Source organism: Cinclus cinclus, chromosome 7 (genome assembly GCF_963662255.1).
Source record: "Cinclus cinclus chromosome 7, bCinCin1.1, whole genome shotgun sequence".
NCBI lineage: Eukaryota > Metazoa > Chordata > Aves > Passeriformes > Cinclidae > Cinclus > Cinclus cinclus.
The window spans coordinates 14,740,558-14,767,355 of record NC_085052.1 but is presented as its reverse complement, the minus strand read 5'-3'; the positions used below and the strand labels follow the sequence as shown (position 1 = coordinate 14,767,355).

The 26,798-nt window shown below is 35.3% G+C and overlaps 1 protein-coding gene across 1 annotated transcript in view; it reads right to left on the bottom strand.

Moving 5' to 3' along the window:
* KNDC1 (kinase non-catalytic C-lobe domain containing 1) overlaps positions 1 to 26,798 on the bottom strand; it is a 56,887-nt gene that overhangs the window by 10,538 nt on the left and 19,551 nt on the right. Inside the window, exons 4-16 of the mRNA XM_062496349.1 lie at positions 22,165 to 22,311; positions 19,899 to 20,016; positions 18,530 to 19,551; positions 11,047 to 11,161; positions 8,052 to 8,123; positions 7,888 to 7,949; positions 5,525 to 5,683; positions 5,116 to 5,193; positions 4,400 to 4,490; positions 4,066 to 4,228; positions 3,125 to 3,969; positions 2,871 to 3,015; positions 1,238 to 1,329 (exon numbers count right to left, since the gene is read on the bottom strand). Of these exons, the coding sequence (XP_062352333.1) occupies positions 1,238 to 1,329; positions 2,871 to 3,015; positions 3,125 to 3,969; positions 4,066 to 4,228; positions 4,400 to 4,490; positions 5,116 to 5,193; positions 5,525 to 5,683; positions 7,888 to 7,949; positions 8,052 to 8,123; positions 11,047 to 11,161; positions 18,530 to 19,551; positions 19,899 to 20,016; positions 22,165 to 22,311 (3,109 nt within the window). The remainder of the gene's footprint in view (positions 1 to 1,237; positions 1,330 to 2,870; positions 3,016 to 3,124; positions 3,970 to 4,065; positions 4,229 to 4,399; positions 4,491 to 5,115; positions 5,194 to 5,524; positions 5,684 to 7,887; positions 7,950 to 8,051; positions 8,124 to 11,046; positions 11,162 to 18,529; positions 19,552 to 19,898; positions 20,017 to 22,164; positions 22,312 to 26,798) is intronic.

The following is a 26,798-nucleotide window of genomic DNA, read 5'->3' as shown; positions in this document are numbered from 1 at the left end:
ACATTACAGAACTATTAAGCAACAGTTAAACAATATATTTCTGAAAAGTACAAAATATTTTCCATGCATATTCAGCAAGCATTTAAACAACACAGAGAAACTTTGAAACAGAAATTAAATATGTCAGACCTAAGCACGTATTAGTAAAATGCTTAGCTTTTGAGTTTTTTCCCATCCATAAGTCTTGAAGCTTTTATTCCATACAGAGAGGGAAAGAATACTTTATATAGCCAATAGATATTAAACTTTCTAGTCCTACAGGACTCAATCCCTTGAGTTATGATGGGAGTTTTTTGCAGTTATAACAACTACTACCAACCTTCAGGGACTGAGGCGACAGCCAAAGGTTGGTATAATGCTGACAGGAGCATTTATACCTGCCAGAAGTCTCCCTTTTCACTAGAGCAACCCTCCAGGGTTTAGATATGCCACTCTGGAGTCAAACAAATTCCTGGTGCAAAGAAATCACACACTCCACAGTAAAGTCTAGCTCTACATTTGCAATCATTCTGAACCAAAATAGAAAACTGTAATATTGAACAGTAGCAGCCAAGTGAAAAATTACACATATATGTTTTGCTATAAAATCAACAATAAAAATGTATAAGCCCTTCTGTAAAGCACACACATTTTCACTTTGCTCAAAACAGAGAAGCAACCAAGTTTAAATGCTGAAATTTGTAAGAACTATCTTGGAAAAAAACCTCACACTGGTAAAACAGCAACCAAATAGAAGCTGTCCACCAATGTACCAAGCCTAGAAAGGGTAATGGCTTTGTTAAAATATCAGGATTCACCAGCCCCAGCTCAGTTTTGAGTTCACTTACTGAAAGATAGATGTTTTGTAAACTTCCAGTCACAAAGTATGTCAGGAGAAATGTAAAACCCAAACTGAAGAAGTATAAATAAACAATCCACTAATATAGTAGACACTGGAATATCTACTCAAACACAAGAAAACCACATACAGGAGTTACCATCTTTAGGGTTTTCAACAGAACCATCTGTTTAAATAAAAGTAAAAATAAATAACATCCCACAAAATAACATTGGGTCATATGTAAGCTTCAAATAAAAGACATTTATGTCCTTAAGGCATTGATCAGGTTCAGTGAAAATGTCTGTAACTGTTAAGGAGAGTGCTATCCTGAAGACACAGGCAAAGTGTCTCAAAGCTTCTGGCACTGATAGTTTCCCAGCACACACAACAATCTAGAAACATGAAATCCCTTCTCACCCTCTGTCTGATCACTGCTTGCCAAAAAGCTCTCAGATTTCTTCACATCTTGCAATCTACTGTTGCATTTTGCTTCATCTGCCTCAGTTATGCTGAAAATACAAGGAGACTAGGAAAAATTAATATTTCCTATGCTTTTATATTTACATCAGCAAAATGAGATCTTACAAGTTACTGTATCATGCACATAAAGGGCTTTATAGACTTTATCTAATTCCTAAAGTTTTCATGTTCAGCTTCAGTTGTTATTTTATGAGAAAAAAAAAAGCTCAAATGGCTATTCATGCACAAGATAGAGATTTCTGTGTACAGCATTGGGCAAAACTCCAACAGAACTATCAGAGCACACACAAACAGAAGCATAACTCCAGACTCCTGCAGTGGGTTTTTCACTCAGGATTCAACCTCTGGATAAAACTGACTCTTAGTCATCCCTAGTTAGATTCATAATCTTAAGTCAAAGAAGCTCAAACTGAAAAACTGCTATCAGACTAATGTTAAGTAAGCAGTGTCAGAGAGATTTCAAGACAGGCCTCACATGTGATGTAAAAGCTAGACATGCATTTTTCTCTGGATAATAAATTATTATCTCTCCCTGTCAAAAACCACTTTGTGATGGAAGTTCATACACAGAATAACCTTTCATGCATGTCAGTAATTCAGCTGCAGCAGCTCAGGTTTCTCCTACCATATGACTGAACTTTGGGGAACTAAGAGTCTAATTTCCAACCTGTTTTCAATATCTCCTTAAAAATCCCAATCCAAATGCAAAATATATTGGCCAGCATACCAAGGTTGGGTATTTGGAGGTCATAATAGATTATCTCTGAAATTTTCTGTAAGGTTTATACACTTCCCAACACCAAAGTTTTTTCTAAACTCTATCTACTAAGGTTCTTTGCCAAAACTTCAAATTTGTCATTTCCAAAAACCCCTAAATTAACTTTGGCATAAATTGATTATTTTTTTTGACAGTCTTCAGCAAGAAGCTTTTATAAAAGTGTGCTACATTTGGAGGCTGCAGTAAAACAAGAATTTAAAAATTATTTTTCAGGTAGATACATACGTCACTGAAGACTAAAATTAAAAAAAAAAAGAGAAATAAATTTAGCTGTTTTTTTGTCACTTAGCAGCCTACTTACAAAACACTGCCAGGAGAAACACTGAGTCAAACTAAACCAGTTAAGCAAAACATTTATAGCAAAGCTAAATTAATTTCCTTTTTCTTGGGTGCGATTAGAACACATGAGGTATAAAGAACTAATATCAAACAGAATAAACAAAATGAACAATAAGAACAGTATACTTCTGATTAAACAGATTCCTTCTAACAAGACTGTGAAGCTCTCCATCAGTGGTTGTAATGGATCAGAACTGGGTTTTAATTACTCAGCTATCCTAAGATGGAGTTACAGAAAAGTGTGGTACAAAATATTTTTGATTGAACCATTAAGCACTATTTGCCATGGAGAAAGCTTTGAAAAACCCTGAACTGTGAAATTAATGGTTTACAGGAAACAAGTACGAATGCCTGAAGAGAAAAACATATATTCTTTCCTGCTCCTGTGAAGTAGGGATAAAAGCATTAAATTCAAATATAAGAAGGTAGAAGTATGGTAGGAAAAACACCTACCATAAATTTGAAGATCTTCCTCCATTTACTACCTGATAGAGATTCTCCAGTAACTTTTCATCCCAGTAGAGGTCACAAAACTTCTCACAAATTCTATCAGAGAACATACCAAACTTAATTTCCTTTAAGTTTAAAATGAAGTTACCTTGTTTAAAATAAAAAAAAAAACAGGAACAAATAAAAGAGGGAGAAAAAAATTAATAGCGATATTCTTATAAATCAATGATAAAACATACAGAAGAAAATGCACATACCCATATCAAAAACTTCAGCTCCATTCTCTAAATAACCATCAAATGCAAACTCCTCTTGTATAAGATGAATAACTTCTTGTAGTGAAGTGTCACTTGTTGTGTTCTGATGGGGCAGGACTTTACCACTGAACAAACTGTAACTGTCTTTACTCACTGAAGTACATGGTGTGTGCTCCTGTTCAGTGAGAAAACTGTTTATGCTGGTAGCACACTCAGTTTCTTGGCAGCTGGTTTGAACAACTGGGCTACTTTGATAGAACTGGTTCTCTGTATCAGTAGTCTCATGACTTTGCACTTTGCAGAGGGAGGCATTATTTTCTGCTTGCATGCTCATTTTATAACTTGCAATAGTACTTGAAAGTAGCACTGGCAAACTGTGATAGCAATCATAAGCAATTCTTGAGCGAAGAGGCTTATTTGGTATTTGCTCTGATACAGCCAAATGTACTGGTACAAATGTCAGAACTCTTTTCTCTGAGTCCTGTTTGAGAATGATGTTATTTATATGAAGAAAATTAGGAGATGTAGGACAAGCTGAAGAACTGGAGGGATCTTCAGATAAAATGCTCTTCTCTTGTAGAACATGTGAGGAATCAGACAGTGATGGTAACCTAACTGTAGAAGTAAATTTATTGACTGAGTTTTGCTCTTCTGAAGACATCTGGAATGAGTGGCTTGGAACTTGTAAATCACACTCAGCTGTTTCAGGTACAGTTTCAACAACACCTGGAATATCAATACCACAGCTTTTGGAGTCTTCTATATATCCTGATTTGTTGTGGTTCACGTGTTTTTCTTTCCTTGTCTCTTTCTTGAATTGGTTAGAAACTGGTGTGTGAATCTCTCTGAAAAAAAAACAAAGTTTTTTTTTAAAGGAAAATTCAAGTAGATTTAACAAAGAAATTTAGGCTTTAACTTATTCTGCTTTAGGATATACTAACTTTGTTATATTTGCATCTTGTTGCAAAATAATAGGCTTAAAGTGAGTTGCAGGAGAGGTAAATGCACCAGGTAATATTGCTTTCTCACAGTTTAGTGAAATCTGGCATGGTACTGGTCCTTTAACTGCTACAAGTTTACTTTCAGTGGTAAAAGGCACAAATCCTAAAAGCAGAAACACAGAAAGGTGATCAATATGTAAAATATAAATGTAAGGAAAGTAGCAATCAATTTAGATAGAAAAACAATTGCATATTGGTCTGAGAAAATCTTATGTGGAGAACTGAACTAGAGAATATTAAACCAGAGTAAACATGTCAGAACCTGACTGCTTACCCAGACTTGACTCTGAAGGGTCCATTTCATGTTTCTCAGTTTTAAATTCAAAAGGGATGTGATCTTGAGACAAGACTTCTTCCTCAACAGCCTAACAATAAACATTTTGGTGTTATTAGCATTTTCATTTTTCAAATTCTGCTCAGCACATTACTATAGAAAACCCCAATCCTCATATACACTAGAATATTACAAAGCAACAACCTAGCCATGCCAAGGTGAGGAATTTAAAAAATTATATACAGAAGTCTAATGATTGGTTGAACCGTTTAGAAATCTTGATAACTTGGTGTTTTGAATCAGAACCTTAACATAATCAGAGTTTTGAACAAACTCAGTTCAGTGGATTGACTGAATCTTGTGTGCATCATATAAACACATGTGAAACACAAACAGAAGCCAACAATTGCATATTAATTTCCTCTGTGGGGTGGTAAATCAAAAGAGAGATTATGAAATTAGTTACTTGCTCTTCACCCATACAGACTGCGGAGTCAGAACATCACAGTCTGTGATTACTCCAACAGCAAGAACTAGAAAAAGGCAATACTTACAGACTACTTGAAAATTAAAAAAAGAAGGCAACCAAAAAAATCACAACAACAAAACCAAACTCAAAATCTATCTACACTTGCAGGGGACAAAATTCTTACTGGAATACATTTACAGAATTAATTGAAAAAACATACAGAATTGAAGGAAGGTGGCACTCTTACCTTAAAGATGGGTTTACCCAGTAATGTCAAAATATTTTTGCTGTTTATACCTTGTTCAAGTAAATAATGATTGCATGTCTGAAAAAAAAAATTGTAATTTTTAGTCAGTAAATAAGCTTTCCATCAAGTGAGGTATTCTTGGATAAGGACAAGGTCAAGATAAATAGTCAATTAGAAGCAACCTAAGTTTAAAAAGTCTTACGAACCTTGTCCAAGTCCAAATACCTTGATAATTTCAGTATAAATTAAAACCACACCCCTCTGTGTCCCTAAGGAGGCAGCTTTAAAAACAAAACCCAAAGTGACTGGTTATGATTTAGTTAGATATCAGTCTATAACAAGTCTTAAGCTATTATTTTGATTTCAAAAACACTAAAATGAGACTTCAGAAACAACTAAATCTAGTAACCTTAATTGCAGCAGTTAGAGAAGGTCTTTCTTCAGGGTTTTTTCTTGCCATATCCAGAAGCAGTTTTTTAAATTTTCTTGGCAATACTAGTTTGTGACTCGGTGGAACATTGTATTTTGCAGCCATCCACAGAACTGCAGCAACACCATAAACACAGACCTATTGGTATAACGTAAGAGACAAGAAAGATTTAAACAGACTAAAAAAAGCCTCCATTTCAAAAACAATTCCAGCAAATTATCCAAAAATTCCTCCCTTTTCCTGCCAGAAAAAAAAAAGAAAAAAACCTTACTGTACCTTTTAAAGTACAGATTATATCTGCCTTTCGAGGGTGCTGATGAAATCCCAGTCCATTTCAAAATCTAGCTGTTAATAATGCATGCAGGGCCAAAAACACTGGCTATTTTTCTACTGGTGGAGCAACAGACATTAATTGTCTTACTCTTTACCTAGGGATACTATTCAGGAAAAAAGTATTTTAGAACCATTTTGAAGAACTTCTTTCTCAAGTAAAAATATTGCTGCAAGCTTCAGAGTTCTACCATAAAATCTAGTCAGCAGCAATTTACTTAAAAAAGGTTATTATAATGCAGCAAGTAAGTGGCACACAGTAATTACAAGCTAGCCAGCACAAGTCATATTTTATAGAGAAGATTACACCTGTCAGAAGTATGAGGCACTGTATATTTATTTTAGCAATTATTGTGCTACCTGCAGCTAGACCAATTGAAGTTGCCCCAGTGAGGGACCTTGAAAAGGACTTGGTCTTTACTGGCTTTCTTGTTCTGTGTGAAGAATTACCATTTTCAGAGTCAGATTTAGTCCACTTAATGCTTAGTTTTCCTATGCTTGCATGTACTATAAATGTAATTTTAAGAAATTTAAAGCACTACACTTTATACTGCCTCTGGAAGATATTACAAAGGCTCAATGCACAGAACCTTAAGCACAGTAGTAAATAATCTGTTCCCATAAAACAATGTTTTCTGGCACTCTTTTGAGCAAAGTGAACAGCAATGACCAAAACGTAACAAGCAAGTTCACTAAAAACAAAATAATCTCGTGAATAGTTCCATTTGCACTATGGAACAAAAGTTACTAATAGATACAAAAACACCTGAAACTGAGAAAGCAGATAAATCAAAAGAAAAATAATTTTCTTCCTCTTGGGTTTAGAACTTCAAGATTACCTTAAATTTATTTATTTAGGAAAAACTTGCCATCCAAGCCATCAGAGCCTTCAAAGGAAGTTCTTTTTACTGTTACTGTGACTGACACACAGTCTGCATTCCCATACCATAAACTGAACTCAATGTTCATAACTAGAAAGTTATACAGCCATCAGGAAAAAGGCAAAAAACTCCATCAGCTTAATCTATATATAATGTTGTAGAAAAAGAAAGAAACAGATGACTTCAGATATTCTAAAGAAAACAAACAAAGTGCAAGAACTTTAGGATTATTAATTTCTATTGTCTGGTGAAACTGCTGTATTATATTTCAGGGTTAGTTTAAGCTTCTGAAGCCTTTGAAAAACCTGCTTTGGATCAAAGCAGTTTAAGAAATAGCAATTTTAGGAAAGAGATAAAAATATTTTCTAGTTACAGATACCTTTACAGAAAATGAAATGTTTTTAGTAGATTTTTTAATGAACTTTTCTGATTCATGATTATTATGTCTAATTCCAAAGAACTCATGTGACACAAGGCACATATTAGCTAACCTCTTTTCTTGTTACATAACACAAAGGTACTGTAAATTCTGTTCCCCCAACTTTTAAGATCACTGTGGTACAGTTTGCAATTCAAAAATAGTGGCAGTGGATTCACTTGCTGTTTGACATTTTTATTATCTTTGTTCTAAAAGCTCCTTATGGTTTTCATCCATAGGAAAAAGTTCCAAGAAAACTATATTGGGAGAAGACATCATTCGTAATGCTTCCAAAAGTAAAAACGTACTGGTAATGATATTTTTATCTAGTCTTCTAAATATGAATAAGTTTGGGCTTTTGCACAGACAGTCTAAAACACTGATCTTACTGTGACCTTCAGAATGGGAAAAAATGACCTCAAAGTCTTTCTTACTGCTAACACACTGAAAATAATTAAGTCTTATGGAAAGCCACCGAATAACAAATTTTCAGCAGTTTCTCCAAGAATTCTCGAAGGCAAAATTACAGAAGCAACTAATTTTATGAGAGATCAAGATATTTAAAAAATCCCCACAGATAATCAAGAAATATTGGGAGAAATGAGAAATATTAACACAACCTTAGAAGAGTTTAGCTTTCTTCTTCAACTAGCAGAGATGTAAAACTGTCCTTTGATGAAACATAAAGCAACCTACATAACCTACCACATTACCTTCTCAGTATCCACATCCTCTTCTTCAATTTCAGGAGCTAAATAAAATACATCACAAGATTCTAAATGAGAAACGAAATAAGAAACAAAAGGTAAGATGTTTGCTTTCTTCTCCAATTCCCCTGAAAAGAAATAAAAGCTGAACATGTAATGTCTTATTCTACCTTCAGCTTTTGGAGCAGCAAAGAGGATCCTTCCATGGCAGTCAATCAGCACAGAGTCCAAACATAAGACCACTGCAAAAAAAAAACCCACAAAAGGGGAAGGCATAATAAGTATCTGTTCTTGTAGTTATTTAGCACTAATAGAAATATTTTTAAAAGAATTTGCAGTGTCAGAAATTACTACACAACAACTGATGCTTTAAATAACACTTATGCTACAACAGACACAAGCCAATAAAGACAGTAGCTGTGCAATTACCCAAAGCAATTTCTGCAGAACAAAGACAAGAAACTGGAACCTATTCATGTTATACCCAGCACTGAAAAGGAAGGTCAAGAAAGAAACAAAACAAAAAGAAATAAATGCAATGCGTAGATATACTCAGGTCTTCTCACAAGGTACCAATAAAAGATGGTCGATTTTTCTTCAGATTTTAAGTCTCTCTTCCCTCAAGCCCACAAAAATAGAGGGTCATCATCTAGAGAAAGCTGAAATACATGTGGCCAAATCCAAAACTCCTCTAGGTGCAACAGGATGTAAAGTCCAGCACTTCACAAATAGTTATAATCACACTCTCTCAGTGAAGAAATGTTACATATGTCAGCATTTGCAAGGACATGAAATTTTCCATTGATAAAAAAGAAATAATGGACCTCTAAAAGCGATTTTAAATTATCTGAGGTGGCAAAACTGTGTCTATCTGTTTGCTAACTTCAAAGCACATTTTAACTGAATGTGTTCTAATATATTAGGCCAACTGGCCAGTAATGTAGTCCTCTATTTCTAGACTACCATCAAATGCACTGTTTTCTTATTAAAAACAAAGTACTGGAAGAATAGATTCTTAAAATAAGAAACGAAATCATTAAATGTATTAATTATTAAATAAAATATTAAAGATGTCCAAGAGACACACAAACATTAATTAATAAATAACCAATTGAAGAGGTCTAAGAGGAAAAAAATAAAGTAAGAAAGGCAGTAACACTTGCTTTTTCAGTTACCTGTACAAACCACATCTAAAATTAAATTATTCACTACACTTAACATATATAAAGGCTTGTCTACTATCTCCAGTAATATTTAAGCTGGACCTGAAGTATACGTCTTGAAAAGTAAAGCTTTCCTAAATGAGAACCTTTGCTGATTATTTCTGCAGAGGCAGCTTCACGCTCACTTGTCTTTGTCAGCAGTAAATGCCCCTGGCCATGCTCACAGGAACCAGATCTCAGCTTGGTCAGTACAATGTAAGAATCCTCACCTGGGCTCCCTGCATCACCCAGGAGCAACATGTAAGCAACATCCTCTGGTAAGAGGAATTAAGTAAAGTCCCAGTGGAGATTACAAACAACTTCTGTGGCAGAATTGAATTAACAGATACACAAAGAAGAGGCTAGCCTTGGGATATGTTTTGTTAGCCAGGTACTTCCTGCTTAGGATAATGAAAAAAGTGTATTCAAGGAAGGATTTGGAGGAAACGCTGTCTACATGAAGAAATAAAAAATAACCTTTTATTTAACCATGACTCATCAGCTACCATTCTTACTCTACCATTGTCAAGACAAAAGATATTTTTACAAGATACATGCAAAATATGTATCAGCTTTACCTTTAGTATTAGTCAAAAGGAACGTGGAGAGAACTTCATGTGTGTGTGTGTGTGTGGGGGCAATGAAGTAGTAACACCTCTATAAGCCTTTCCAAAATGCACAAGAGAATCCTATTGCAGAAACATTCTAAATCTGAAACTAATATTCAACTTCAAGGTAGCTTTAATTGTCAAATACAGAATTTTTAAGTAAAGTAGCTTCCATTTGGTGGTTTGTATCATTATGTTCCCTTCTACAGGCTACATAAGGTTCAGATGACAACTTTCAAAATTAAGACATAAATTCGGATACATGTGAGTGCAGCCAAAGAGGCTGGCTAAGCATATTATGTTAGAATCAGAGCCATTATGTGCACTTATCTGAAACCTTCAGAATCATCAGGAACATGCTATGAGGCTGAAATAATCCTTCTGTTACAAGCTATATTAAATACTTAGTTTTATGGGTAACAATTCGTAAGGTGCTCAGAATCTTCATTTATGGCTTAATTCCTTTTAAGCAGGTTTGTCTCATAGAAATAAAATAACTGAAATCCAAAGAGATGCAGTAAGTTGCAGACAGTACATTATTATCCAGTTGTTTACATTCACTTACAGGCTTCAACCTCATCCCTGTCCATACTCACAAAAGCAAGTATTTTTTTTTTTTCTTTAAATCAAGGAAAAGAAAGGCAGGGTGGTGGTGGAAACCTCTGCTCTGTTTATCAGAACTGCTATAGGTTCATCATCAGTATAAGCTAAACTGTCATTCAGAGTGTCCATGGAAACCTAGGATGGTCTTCTGAGTGACACACAACATACTCCAATTTTGTCAAAGGACAGTTCCCTCTTCCTCTCTCAGAAGTTTCCTGCTGATAATTTGTCTGTAAACTGAAACACAGGGGATGTGGAAGGAGTAATGTCAAGCAAAGAAGGAGTGACGAGATCCCGGCTACTTTAAAATGACCAAGTTCTGTATTGTAGAAAATACATCAGGCATCATTTGTCACAAAGAATTCCAGGCAAAAGAGGAAGTTTTTTATATACATGTATGTATATATATGTAAAACCTATTTCCTCCTGCTTGATATAAGTTGAAGTACAGATTCTCCATTCCCAAAAAGTCTAAAATTTGTTTCACTGCTTGAAACCTTAGATTCATTTCTGCTGCAAAAGCCATCAAAACTCAGGAAAAAAAAGAGAAAAAAATACATTTATCAATATGTGGATGAAAACTCCAAATTGAGTTTTGTCACAATTTAGGAGAGTCAAAATAAAAATACTGTCTATTATTTTCTGCACACAAAATGAAAGCCAAGATCCTTTCAATCAACAGAATAAAGGAAAGATTAACACAGTGAACATAAATAACTAGGCAAAATACTTAATGATAATTAAGACTATACCTGGATAATCTATGCAAGTCTGCAGAGTACATAAACACTCATGACATAATGCCCAGAGTTCATAGTCTTTCAGAGGCCTACCATACCAGGACAACAGGAGTTTTAGAGAGATCCACTGAAAAAAACAGGGAGGATGCAGAAAGTGATAAAAAAAATTAATCACAAATTAAAAACATTTACTAATGCAATAAAAAAGTAAAACCTAATAAAAAACATGTTCAACTTAAAAAGCAACAAGAAAATATATTTATTGCACTTACCAGTAATGAATTAATACTATTTATTGAAAAAGCAGGGCATAGCTAACCGTATAAATGAATTAATTGTTTCTTAATTGCTTCAGGAAAAGTGAGCTGTCTGGAAGGTCTTTCTTACCATACTAAGGAAAGACTCTTAGAATGTCCTTTGTGTAACAGACATATTTTTTGATGAAACATAATTACATAATTATAGGGACAACACCTAGACTGAAAAACATAAAAAATTCAAATTATTGCCATCAACAAAACAGTCTTACATTCAAAACCTGATTTTTACCCTGACAATTGCATGTCTTACCTTAAAGATTTCATCAACATCTCTTGTTCTTCTGTGAAAGATGCTAATAATATTGACAGAATTAATGACAGGTTTATTTGAAATCCCAGCACATTGTTTCGTTTTTAATCACTGGCTTCTCAACTTGCAGTAACAGTGTCTGTTTTTCTAACTATCAATTTAGCTTTTGATATCTAGCATAATACTGAAATGTGACAAAGATACTGCTCCATGGAAACTTTCTGTTCTTCAGAGACACGCTTATGCTTTGTGATTTTTTTATTTTTGAGGGGTGGTGTGTGTGTGTGAATCTAAGAATTGAAGATTTATAGGAATGCACAAACACCTTCCCCACCAAACTGTGCTAATGGAAATGCTGATCTCTAGTAGTGCCTCTTGACATCAGCTGCGCTTTATGATCTCCATCTACCAAAGGAACACTAAAAAATTCATTGTAGGCAGAAACCTCTGAGTGAGAGCAGACCAAAATAACTCTACTTAAAAAGAGCACAGCATATTTTTTTCTTGCATATGCAGTCCTGAGAGAGTCAATTTCAGGCCATGTTAGAGAAAAGAATTACCAGAAGTAAGTCAGGATTAACTCTGGAAAAAAACAAACATTCCACCCTCAAAAAAAAAAATAAAAAAATCACCAAGCAAACAAAAACCAATCAAATTAAAAACCAACCAAACCAACAAAAAAAATCCCAAACACAGAAGTGAAGCACAGGAGACAAATAAACCACCCCACCCCCCCCCCCCCCCCCCGCACTTTTTTGTGGCTTTTACAGACACCTTTATAGCCCAATGAGTATTTGTAAAATCTACATAGACTAAGGGTCTCTCCCACATACAATGGCAGTACATCATTAACTTTGACAAATCGGCCTCTGCATTGTCATTTACTAAACTAACATTTTTCATCCTTTTACTGAGATGCTATTTGGATTTTACCATGAGATAAAATGAGATAAAATGAGATAAGTCAGTTCGTAATGACTACTGCATTGAACAGAAACAGCTTCAGTGCAATCTACGGAGAAAAGAAGAACATCAATTTCTGTAGCTAAAACTTCATTAATAATTTTAACCAGAAAACCTCCTCAAAGAACACAATACTTTAGGCTCATATTGTCTAACTATTCTTTAAAGTGAACCAGATAAACTGTATTTTTAAACAAAATATGTCAGGAAACACACCTTCTGATTTACTGAAAAGTTTCATATTCTGCCTACCTCCAACAGATAAAAATGAACTTGGTGCTATTATTCTTCTATCCTACACTGTCACACATTGCAAAAATTAGTAACTTCAGCATAGACAGATTTGAAGCCAGGTGATAAGATTCAGTTTCATTCTCCCATTTTGCCATCACAAGCACCCTGGAGTGCAAAATTCTTTCATCCATGTGGTTTTTTACTGTATCTAGAAAAGTAAGCTCTTGAACTGTCTGATAAAAAGCCATCAATCACACAGCAGGAAGGGAAAGGACAGATAATCAAAAGAATGAATTAGTCTATAGAGAGCATATAGGATAGAGCTTCATACTGTTGATAGATTACTATCTCTGAGCAGCACTGATTCCCCCTCCAGAGCACCGTGGCTCTCATGTGCCTCAAGTGTCCTTGCTCACAGACACTTGACAAAGAAAGGAGCAGTCCAATCTTCAAATTAACCCTGCACAGCTGACACGAGTGAGGAGAAACCATAAGAGAAATTTCAGACTGACTAAAACATTGAGAAGGTTTTGCGATTTAGGAATTTTCTTCTAGTAAGTATACACTAGTGCCACATGTTTCTCTGTAAGAGAATCCCTCCTCTTGAAGTTTATATCTCTAGAGGCTCTAAAAGCTGCAGTGAAAAAAGATGGACTTCCTTTACTGCATACACAAATCACCTTTCACTTCAGGAAAAGCTGATGAATGGCTAGCCAGGGAAAGAAGAATCTGTCAGCAAAATGGAGACTGAAGTTTTCTGTACAGCAGAAAGCTGCAAAATATTTCTCATCACCTCCGGGATATCCAAGCTCTTTAGAGTGAGAAAGAGATGACAGAAAGAAATTTAGGCACAGCAGGAAGGTAGGATAAGCTAAGAGCAGCAGCAAAAGTTTATGATAAGACAGGATGAGATTAGAAAACAGAGGATGAAGAGGCACCAGAAAACCTCTATTTTGAAAGAAACAAGTATGTAAGGAAAGCAAATCTTCGCATCAGTGAGAATCACTACCATCCACGGGATGGCCAAATCAACCTGAATCAGGAAAAAAAAAGGATGCAGTCTGGTTACAGGTTGGTGAAGTTTGGTGAAGTTTAAATGTACATGTTCATCGTTTCTCTGGCAATCATTCTAAAGAAATAAGAAACTTCAAATATAATATTGTTAGCTGGTATTTGTGTGCTAGTTGGTTTCTTGTCATGCTAAAAATACCTGCACTGCTATTATTTCTTACTATAACTCATGTCTCTCCTCACCTTGATATCAATTTTACTCCTGAAAGAAATACCTGAGAAGATCATTCTCCTAATTATTCCAAATTCCCACCTTCCTATACAAGAAAGAGAAATGTGGAAGAGTTTGGATGAAAACTGAGGGTTCAGACCTGCTGGGGACTCGTGCTTCTAAAACCTTGCAGAAGTTACCCCATGTAGTCAAGGTACGTGACAAGACATGTTGCATCACACGTTTGCATTTGAGATGAAAAAATGCATGCATGCAGTCTGAGTCACATTTTTCAAAGGAAAAAGAATACACTTCTCAACCTATGGTTATGAGGCAACTTTTATTTAAGCCTCAATCCTTAAACAAAGGTATTTAATGCAAGGCTCCTGGTAGCTCACCTCTGAGGTATTTTAACACAATGCATGTTCTAACTCCACTGAACCTTGGTTTAGTAAACATGTAAGTGTAAAACTCCTTATTTAGGGATGTCTCAGGTTTGGCTGTTTTGGTTTTTAACATGCAAGTCTCTGATTCATGACTATTTCTGTTTCCTAAAACTTAAAAATAAAATCCCCACTCAACTACCAAGAAAAAATCTGAAGTACTGGTATATATATGATTGAATGTTTTTAGTCAAACCATCTGTAGCATGCATTATTTCTTATCTATTCACATATTTTAGCAAAGCAAGCTCAAGACGACTCTTCAGCATTTATAAATCCACTTCATTTAAACCATTATTTTAATATTGCGATTAAACATTCATTCATATATTATCACCAATGAAACTGCACCAAAGATGAGACAAAATTATAATCTAATGTCTCTTTCCAATTTTTTTCATGTTCTAAACCAGACCTTTTCATAACAGAAATTATATTGCCTATTTTTTAAGTAAGAAAATGTTTTTCACACCATAGAAATGTTGTTAGAAAATACAGAAATAGCCAAATGAGCCATTTGCCTATAGCTACATCCTGGTGCCATTTTGATTTATGCCCAAAGATTACATTTTAAATCTTATTTGTTGGAAAAGTGATGGGTTTTTTTGCAGTGCTGCAAAGATCGTTTAACAGATCTTCTACTTAATTGTAGGTACCAGAATTGTAAACTCCAAATTTAGTAAAGCATTCCAACTATGCAAACATAATCTATTTTATGAACATAATGCAGGCATGTTTTAAATAGCCAAAGCAAGACTTTCATCCTTCTTTTCTTAGCAAGTGTTATTCTGGGAATTGACAACTTTTTTTCTTTCAAGTGTTATTTCCCCAGTGTTAAAGTGTCAGCCTCTAGCTACATGGCTTTTCACTTCCCTCATGCTTGACAGGGTATGAATGACCAACAGAAAACAAACTTGCATATGCCAGGTTCCCATTAACCCTTCCCAAGTAAAGGCCATAGCATTTAATCACAGAGAAACATTTAAAAGGGTTAGAGATGAGACACACCTGATTGGAATGAAACTGGTTAGAGAAATAAAAGAACCCCACTCAAACTTGAAGTGAAAAATATTTATTTATGGCATGCAAAACTATAAAAGTTACTAGGAAAACCCTCACAAGATACATTGCAGTAGCCAGACAAAAGCAAGCAAGTATTTTTAGTAATGCTTACTAGCAGTAAAGCACACAACAATAAGAAGCAGTGTTTGAGCATTAGAAAAATATTGTCCACTGGAGAAATACTGACAGGCAAGAAAAACTGTCTGTTCTCCAGAGCAGACAAGGTTGATCTTCAACGGGATGGGGCTGGTATTGCACCTTCTCTAAACAACACGAAATATTGAAAGGAATGCTACAGATACCATTCTGAAAGCTGTACTTGTTGCAATCATGCCAATCTGTTACAGAGAACTCAGGAAAAAGCAGCACTGCAAGTCCTCTGAGGTGCTTTCCTTTCACCCCACAAAGCAGAAACCACATTATAGCTGGGGCTTCACACTTGTGCTTTTGCAGCAAATGAACAAACTCAGACACATGCTTTCTTTAAAAAGAAAAAGGTATTTGGTAAAATTCTTGCCAATGGGAACTTGAGAGAGAGATGGCAGTTGTACTTTTGCACAGTACAGCTTTTTTTTTTTTTTTCAATTGTCAGATGGTAACACAGAGGCAGCAAAAACTGCTATATTTTGGAAGACTGAGAAAAAAAAAACAACTCTTTTCCAAAAGAGAAAAGAAGCTGAAAACATTAACCCACTGCATTTCTCTACGAAGACTTGCAATAAAGTCTGCTATACAGTTCAATGACTTCTAACTATGAATGACCTTCCTTCAGAAAACTAAGGATTACTAGGCTAGAAATTCAGCATTTCAGGAAGCCATTTCAGAAGCCTAGGTGTTAATATATTTAAAGGGTTTTTTTTCTCCCTACAGTAGTTAAATAATCGAAGAAAATTTTATTATGTTTGCTTTTTTTTGTTAAGACCAACAAGATTTTTCTAAATAGCACATTTTTATGTGGCGAGCCTGAACATTTGCTGGAATCATTTACTAAAAAAGAGAATATAGAACATGAGTCTATCAAATGTTTCTTCTATTGAAAAGACAGCTATAAACCTCTGATATAACAAAGAACCACCACCCTGCTGTCTTCATCTCAGATGCAATGTATTACAACACTGCTTAATAGGGCACCTGGAATAAGAGTTACCTTTTTTAATTCACAGTGATTGAATTGTGAGTTCAATCACAGGTGGGAGCAGGATAATCTTACTGTTAGTGGCAGCCTACTTTTTTCCAAGAATGAAATTCTCTTCAGGCTGAAAGGACACTTTATTTAAATTGATGACGAAATATTTGAAGAAAAAGAAGACTTCAGAAGAATGGCAGAATAACCTGAAAATGCATTTTGGTTTACTTTTCTGTGTGTCAGTCTCAAATGCTGCAGCATAAAAAGCAAATGAGATTTGTTACAGCTTTTAATTTCATGGAAAAAAATTTGGAAAACTATAATTCTGGGGAAGATTATTTTCCTAAAACTACCTTCATGCACCCTGACTTACCCTGGTAATCCAGTAAGGACAGAATATAGGTCTCATTTCAACATTTTTTCGTCTTTGAAAAAGATCCTCTATCACTATGCTCAACAGAAATAGAAAAATTAAAAAAAAAGTGTGTACAATAAATGGATTATTTCTCAGACTCTGAAGAATACATTTGCAGAGTTTAAAAACTAAATAAAGGATTCAATATGCATACCATGAATAACCCCCTCAGAAGGCAAAATCACGCCACGTGGTATGTACCCACACTTACTATCCTCCTGAACTATAATTTAATAAGCACACCTGTTGAGGGAGAAGAGACAGAAAAGGGAAAAAGGGACAGATTCTTCAATTTGCTCTAGTATTTGAGCTATGATGAACCAAAGACTCTTTACACACCTGATAATTCTAGGTTAGTGCTCCAGTGGAGGTGTTTGGTCAAGGTGAAAAGAAGCATGAACAGAGACTGAATATAACCCTAAGTGCCACTGTATGGCATGGCTGGAAGATGGGCTGGTAGACAAAGAGAACAAGGCTGACTTGCCAGCAGACAAGCAAGGAAAAAAACTAACATCTTCACCTAAGAATAATTTCTGGAAGCAAAATGTGTGAAGTTTGTGCTGCTCATTTTAATCCTGCCATAACAAAACTGGAGAAGGTTAAACCACCCTGCAGTTTTAACCAGCAGCTCTCTACCACAGGGACTCTTTACACCTCTGAGTGTGGCACAAGAGAAAACCATCTAGTCAGAGACCAAACTTGTCCACCCTGAGATACGTAATTTGAGCAGAGAAGAGACCATATTACAATTATCTATCAGCAAATTCTGGTAGATTCTCCCTCTCTTATTTGGCTATTTATAAAGACTTAATGCATGAGACAACATATCCATCATATTGTGCACATATTTCAATTCTATAGTGAAACATACATAACAAACAGACGGCCATTTGAGAACACAGAACGAATATAGCGTATGTACAATTTCAAAAAACTTGAATGTACATGTAAGATTAAAAAAAATATGCAGACTGTATCCTCCTGAAGCTTATGGGATATTGCCATAGATTTCAATGAGGTCAGGTTTACAGTGAGGAATTCTGCAATTTTCATAAGCACCTGGGAGGCTCACTGCAAGATAGTGAAATTTATGCATTGACAGTAACATAAAGAGTTAAAAATACATGTATGCTTTGGTCATGTTCTCTTACAAATGTAATCAGCTATTAAGGAATGCTGCTCTAACACACGAGTGATTAGACTCCATTTGTAAAAAAAATTAAAATGGAAGTTGATTTTACAACAGCATAAATTTTACTGTAGCACTTTACTTTTTAATTTAAGAGGAAAAAAGGATCACCATGTTTCCAATATTAACTCAAAGTGTGCAGACTAGCAAAATTCCATTTTCTGGGATGCTAAAGGGGATAAGGGGGGGAGAAATCACACAGCATTTAAGTCATTTCATCTCCACATAAGTGACTACAGCAACTATATAACGAAGACTTTATTTTTACTACCTGCTCATTACTTTTGATTTCTGAACCTCTGCCTCCAGAAAGATTATCTTCATTATTGTTTGCACTCATCACACCGTTGCTTAATTCTGGTGGCCTAATTATGTTTGATCCATGTCTGTTCCCACTGGGTTTTGTTCTTAACACTGAATCCATCTTGTTAAAATGTGGTACGTAATTTTCATTTGACCCTTGAAAAGTTTCAGAACAGTCTTCCAACACCATATAGTTGTCTAGCACTTTTGCTCCAGCAATTGACTGATTTGGGCTTTTTAGTGAATCAGTTGGTTTTAGCACTTCAGAGGTAGCACCAGAAGAGTCTTCTTTGTGATCAGATGAAGAAAAACCTATCTTTTTACCATTCATAAATGACATATGTTCTTCTAGATTCAAGCCAGACACTTGTGTGCATACACATGGCGCTTCGAAATGACAACCATCAACTTGGTGGTTCTTTGATTCTATTTCTGGTGGACGACTGACAGCAAACGAATTGAGATTTCCCTTTGAAAAAGCAACCTCATTATTATTGTCTAGAGGTAGTGACTCTTGTGCTATGAAGTGATTTTTCCTATCTAGTGGTCCACTGTTGGTTACAGAAGTAAAAAAGTTATTTGTATCTGCAATTTCGAGTGGTAGCTTTGGAAAGGTTTTCATTTTCCTCAAAGAACCTTTCTTAAAATGGTCATCTCTCTCCAGGTCAACAACACATGATTTTATATCCAAAGCAACACTGGCAAAACTGTCAGTATACACTGCGTGTTTGTCCTCTTCTTTGCTCTTTTCACTTTGAGTAGCAAGTAGAGAATGTTGAGTTTTCTCATTATCCAGATCAATTTGCATTTCCTTTAAACCACTTTCTCTGCCAGTCACCATGGTAACTACAGAAGAGTTATTATGATAGGCAGTTGTCACCTCTTCCACTGCAGACAAATCACCTGCAATGTTGTTTTTCTCACTTGAATATAATTTGGATCCCAAACTTCTCTGACACATTCTTCCCTTCCACATGTTATCACAGACATCTAGATACAAAAACAGATGCTTCTATTAAATGTGTATTTAAACCTTCTAATCTCTCCTTGTAAATCTTAACATTGCTTTTTTTCTGCCATTGTTGTTATGTATCTTTAGTATGTTACACAAATTCTCAATTTCTGAACAAATCACTTTGAATCATAAGGGACACTTAAAACATATTATGTTAATTAAGAGTTGCATGTCCCTGTTTCCTCATCACCAATCTACAAATATTTAGTAATGATTTGTTGTAATCTAGAAAGGAACCTATAACAGGAGAGTGGACAAGCAGTCTTTGAAAAATCATTAGATATGTCAGGCAATCTATAGACTAAATACATTTTAAGGTTACCTTGAGAAGCACCAAATGATTCGATTGAAAGAACTCTTCTTCCAACAGCAGACAAGCTTCGACAAATATTACTTGATGAAGCAATCATCATTTTTTCTTCACATAACGACAAAATGCTCTAGAGAAAATTAATGTTAAATATTTCTTTAATAATAAATAGATTTGTGAATTTTGAATAACATGAATGATGTTAATTCCCACAGTACATCTGAATTTATATGATGCTACATTGGAGGTCTTTCTTCTGCAATTCTTTATACTGTGTTTTTCTATTATGTGGTTGAATTAATTTCTTGTTTTTACCATGGGCTACTACAAAGTCATTTAATACTATTCAAGTTTTAGCCTACAGTTATAACATCAAGAGCAACAGATAAAAATTATCTTAAATGTTATCCTTTATGAATAACAGAGTGAAAACGCAAAGAGCTAGTGCTGATTACTTTTTTAAACAGTCAATGCTTCACTTGAATTCACTGAGACAGGCAGGATAATGAATGTTTTTATTACTGAAATTATATTAAAATTAAACCCTGAATATTTCAAAAACTGCAAAATACAAATATCTAAAAAGCAATATTCCCAGTTAGAGAAGGCAATCGTTATCAGATCACAAGAAGTAACAGTACTTCCTATCTCTATTCTGCAGCCTGAGCACCATTTGCTGGCATTAGCATTGGTCTCACACATAATTAACCACAGATATTCACACATTTAAAAACCTGTCTCTTTGGGCTGGATGTAGAACAGAGCTGCCTTTCCAAATACATCCCACCATTTCCTCAGTAACTATTCCTAGATGAACACTGATGAGACCTTATACAGCTCTTAGGAGATACTCTCACTTCCCCATTAACTCACTCAACTGCTCCTCTGCTGTTGTGTGTGGAAGGAAGAAATTGGCTCTGTTGGCTCACATATGGGATTGAGGAAGGACAGGAAAATGGGAGACAGGTATCCAGCTGTGCTGAAGTCTAGCAGAATGCCTAGAAAAGTCTAGGGGTTTTCCCTGCAAATAGCTCCCACAACTCTGTTCAAAAGCGTCCAGTGGAACAGGAACACAAGGAACATGCAAAACGACCCTTATGTATTACCCAAGACCAATTATTTTTGGGATGATTTAAATAGTCATAAACAGCTATCAGGGTCTACAGACCACTTGGAGATGAGAGAGTGCTATGCAATCTCTCCTCTGACAACTTAACAGTAAATGAACAGAAACAGAGCAGCTGACCAAGCAGGCTCCATATTAAGTATGGCCTCCTGCCTGGGCAGTCCTCAGTCAGGGAGCCAAGATTTTTTACTTTATAAAAATGAATCTGTTAATTTTTCTGTTGCAGCACTCTTTCTGCAAAGTATTGATCATAGGTGCTGTACCATTTAGAATATACACTATCAGCTCAGGAAAATGAAACACCCATGTCTCCCTCAAGACACACACCCCCACCACCCCCCCAAAAAAAAAAAAAAAAAAAAAAGTAGATAGCACTACTCTTAAGTAAAATAACTGAATCCAAGAAAAGTCACACTGCACAACTGTTACTCTCTGGTTACATTCTCATAGTCTGCAAAAACATTAAAGTTAAACTTCTGCACATGAATGTCAAATAACTATTGGGTAACCAACATTTACAATGTAAATGCTTTGAAAACATCAACTTGGAAAATCCTATATAGTTTCAAATTCTTTCTAACAGCTAAAGGTAAAATAAGAGGCTAAATGGAACAAAATACAAAATCCAATAAAGATATCTAAGCCTTTATGTATTTACAGAAAAACTAGTTAGTAGTAATGCTTTGAACAACACTGCTATGAACATGCCAAGGAACAGAGGTTTCCTGGGCTAGGATCCCTACATCCCCTTCTTAAATGCAATCCAATTATCACACAAATTTCACAGCATAATGCCAAGGCTTTTTTTTTTTCTAATGACACTGTCTCTCTGCAAATCAAGTATTAAATGAGAAGAAAAAAGTTAATGAGAAAATTTAGACCTACCAGTATATTCACCCAACCTTCTTAAAAATCCAAGCACTGTCTAACATGAACACCTACTTTTTAGGTTGTATATCCATTAGAGTGGGAAAAAGGATAAATTTCTGCACAGTCAGGGAAGACCTCTGCTTTTTGCAAAACCTGAGCATACTGCTTATCAAGACTATCTTGACAATTACAGAGATTAATGAGAAAGAGATTAATGAGCACACCTACAGAAATATCAGTACCACTTTTTTAAAAACAAAAAAGGATGTAGGGCTGTTTTACCTCAATATCTGGCCTATTTGCAGGATTCTCTTCTTGCATTTGTTCCAGTAGAGCATGCAGATCTTGTCCGAATTCTGATTCTGTCTCAGGTTCTACAATATATTCTATTGCTGCTTTCAGTGTGGCACCCAAAGAATAGATGTGTGCCTGCATGAAGTTTAAAAAAAGACAAATATACTACCAATTCTCTCTCTCCTGCCACCAAAGCTTCAAGATCACACAAGCTTACACTATTTTCAATTTTAAGGTATCAGTTACTGGAAAGGTGGTTTAATTTAAACATGACAAACAAAACCAGCTTCAGACTTCCTTGGGGGGATACACTTGCTGCAAATGAAATGAAAAATGAAATATTGTGGGGTCCAGTTAGAAGTCTTTCCCTTGCCAATAACCAGTATTTTAAGTATTGCACCAGGCTACAATTAAATATAAAACTGAGAACCCTGTATTTGTGTAAGTATTATTTAAAGTTAGAAGAATGCTAAAAAGTTTGATTGAAGAGCGATTAAAGCGACATTCAGCAGGGAAACAAAATATTAATTTGAAAAAAACCCTTTTCTATATAGAAATATTTTATGAGTACTATCAAGCATAAAGAAAGGGAGAAGAAAAAAATACAGCATAATACTACTTGTCACTGAAGACACAACAGAATTGTAAAAAAAGCTCCATGTTTTCCACCTCTGCTTCTCTTAAAGCCCACAACCTCGTGATGGGTTGGGATTAGGTGAACCAGCAACTTTCTAAAATCTAGTGCTAATGCAGTATATTTCCCACACAACACAGCTACCTCTTAATTTTAGAAGCATCTTGCTTCTTGGGGAAACAACAAAAAAAAATTAAAAACACCTTTTCAGATCTGCTTATCCATGATGGCCTGTATTTCATATTCCATTCATAGAATTAATTTCAGAAAAATTTATAAGCAAACGTAAGTGCAAGTTTGGATAAACATTTCAACTGTGATGCAGCATAGCCAGGAATTCAAATGTCCTGAACAGTGTCCTCTGAGGAGTATAGATACATAAATAGAATTATGACTGCACTTGTACATTAGGTTGGTTTTAATGCATTTGCTACACACTTGACCATCTCTCCTCTTAGAAAGAAGACTGACTTGAAGGTCAAAAGTAATTTGCTTCCTCTGCCCACTCCTAAATTTCTCATTAAGGTGTGTTTTTGTCTCTTAATGGTATGAATTGTACTTTTTCCACAGATATGCTTGTAGATTTACTTTCTAGTGAGGCAGGACACCTCCATGAAGGGAATTGTAACACCACCTATCAGGAAGAGTCGTGTGTGTGATATTGGACAACTCCTCTCTTCCCACCTCCCTTCCATGCCATCCCCAAACAAAGAACACATAAACCAGTGATGACTGCAGACTGTGAAGACTTGATTTATTTTTGGGACACATCAAGATTAGGACAATCATCAGAAAAGCAGACTATATGCCATCTGATCTAGATAGAAAAGATAACTTTTTTTCCAAAGCAGTAATTTAAATTTCAAGTTCTTCACTGTTATACAACTTCATCATTAAGCAGAAGAGGTAACTAAAGTTTTGAGAATCTCAGAGGAATTAAGACAGGAACTATTTTATTTTGATGTAGCAGAAGAATAAAGGTCATTCATCTACTCCAAAAGTAAGGGTTCCTTTCCCCTGGCCCCACTCCCTGTGCCACATAAACTACCACAACCCACTCTGTGGCAGCAGTCCTACTGAACCATACCCCTGACAGATTTTTGAGGTTTTTTTTTAATAAGATGAAACAGACTAAGTTGGCAAAAGAATAGAAAACCAAGGTGATGGAAAATAGTTTTTCTTCGTACACACCACAACTTTTACCTATACTTTTTTCAGCTGCAAAAACTGTACTCCACCTAGACTAAGAGAACTACTTACAAAGGAAGTACAATTCTTGTAAGTAAATACTTAAAGCTTGGTGGTTTACAGTCCACATAAGTTAACTTGCTATAAAATTAACTAGGTAAAAGTAACATTACTCTAAGCCTGCCCAAGACTGAAGGCCTGAAAAGGTAACTGTAGCTGAAAAAAAAAAAATAATAAAATCTACATTTACAAACTAGTATCTTTCACTTGATGGAAGAAATTTAAACACAATTCCTTCCAGAACAGGAATTCATTATGGTTTTAATACTTTTTTTCTGTAGACTGTTCCATAAGTTTTTGAAGAGTGAAGAAGCGTACAGTGTAGAACTTATTAACTGATTTTGATACTAAACACTGTTTTTCAGTAAGGGATGTAATTTTCCATTTCTTAGTGGACAACATAACATAAAACTGAACATAAAGTTAAGAAAAAAATACGGAAACAAGGACAAACTTAACAATGTAGAACAGTTCAATTTAAAGAGCCCTTTGTATAAATGGAGTATTGCGCTGGGCAGTTTAATATATTGGTATTAGTAAATTATTCCACCTATTTGATAGGATCTGCAACAAGTGACATCACCTCTGTTCCTCAAAGTTACTATTATAGAAACAAAGTAATCACTCCTTTAAGAGCTGAAGTTAAAAGCCACACTACACAGGTTATGGACTAATGTCACACAGACCAAGCCATGTTAGAATACCAGAAGAAATAATGCCACGTAGTGTGGGGACACCTCTGAAGTCAGAAGGCACTTCCAAACAGAATAACTTCTGAACAAATAATTTCTTTCAGTAACAAATGTATAAGAATTCACTATTTCTTATAATACAGAACAAGAAAGCCTATTTGAATATAATTTCATATATACAATTTACCAGCTCCAAAAGTGGGAGAGAGATGAGGAGCTTAACTTTAAGGGAACAAATGAGTTTGATTTTGACAAATGCTGGATGTGAACATTACAGGACATAGGAACAAGGGCAGAGCAACACATTACCTCATCCCACATTTTCCAATTAATAATTTCTGTTCACAGTGGGGTATAACTCATATGCCCTAATCTGCCTTTAAAAGCATAAGTGTCTGAAATGCAAGCAGACAGGCTTCAATTCCATTTTATTGTCCTAATGAAATTCACTGTGTCTGTTCTTGTACAACAGAAAGGCCAGTCTCAGGCTGAAGTAAGATCTTCCCAGCACACAAAAAGTTGCTCTATTAAGGTACTTCCTTTCCTCTGTCATGCACAGAAAACTAGTTCTGTAGATGGTAGTTTTAAACACCATAGGCTTGTAACTACTTTCTGTGTTAAAACATTTACAGTGGATGCAGATACCTTTTTCAATTTGAAACTTTCTTTCATGTAAATCCCCCTTATTACCTTTCCCCCTCTCCCAGCACTCCAAACACCACCACTGCCACCCCAAAAAGAAAAAGAGGAAAAAAACCCCAGCTATTTAATCAATTTCCCAAGCTGGCAATAAGCATAGGTATCATTTAAAGTAATCCAGCATAATCTTAAATCTGTTCTAGCTGAAGCAATGAGAAAATGAGTTTATGATCATCCACTAGGTGGGGCGTTCCCCAAGTTAATGCATCAAAATGCTTCTACTTAACTGCACAGCTGGGCTTAGGAAGAAAATTTCATTTCCTGGGAAAGAAGAACAAGATGGGTATATGCAATAAATAAAGCAAATTCTTAAGTATAAAATACCTAATGCTTACTAGAAGTGACTGCTCTCACTGAAAACAAATCTCACAAAAAAGCTAAAGACTTTTCAGTCTGCTCTATGGAGAGTAACAAAGAGGAAAAGGCAGCAAACAACTTTCCTTCTGGCCAGTCAGAACTGGGACTGAATTGGCCATTAGGAACTTTATGAAATAATTAAGAGGGCCTTTTTCCTTAATTTCTGAAAAAAAAAACCCAAATAAAATCACTATCACAAAAAGAAACAAAACCAAAAGCCCAGCAAAACAATCCCCCCCTACACACATAAGGAAAAAAAAAAAAACAAAAAACCAACAACCCTCGCACCCACTTGTTTTAAATGCAGGTAAGGAGAAAAGCTTTTTGAATTATAAGCATTTTGCTTTACAGGATAATAATTTAATAGCTGACAAATAGCATGCATTTCCAGAGAGATCCAAAAGAAAACCCAAACAAACTCAAAGCAAACTCTTCAAAATTCCTAAGGAGGCACAGGAGTTAGTAACAAGACTAAATGTCACTTGTTACAAAGATATATAGACCATGGCAGCAGGACTCCACCACAGTGTCAGCCCCAAAAAGGATGGGAGGAAAGGGCAGAAGCCACATTAGGAAACCAGTTCTCTAGATTTGGTCCTAGAGACTATGTATCCACTTAGCCCAAAGCCAGCAAATACAACAAGAATCGTAGGTAAACCACTATGTCATGCATTACTGGGAAGGCCATCATGGAAATAATGTGCCCTTTAAGAATCCCAATGGCAGCACAAAAAACAAAACAAAACAAAACAAAAAAAACCCAAAGATGTTTGAAGAGAGTAGTAAGTATGATTTGAGGTAATAGAAATCCTTTCAGCAACATGTTGAAACAAAGGAACTCATGTATTTCAGAGAAAAACTTGAAGTTCATGATCATACAAGTAGTTTCAAATGAAAATAACTTCTAATACTAGAGTGGTTTCCAAGTCACGAAGGCTTAAGAAGACAAAAAAAAAACCCAAAAAGGTAATTCAAAAGGTGAAGATAGTACA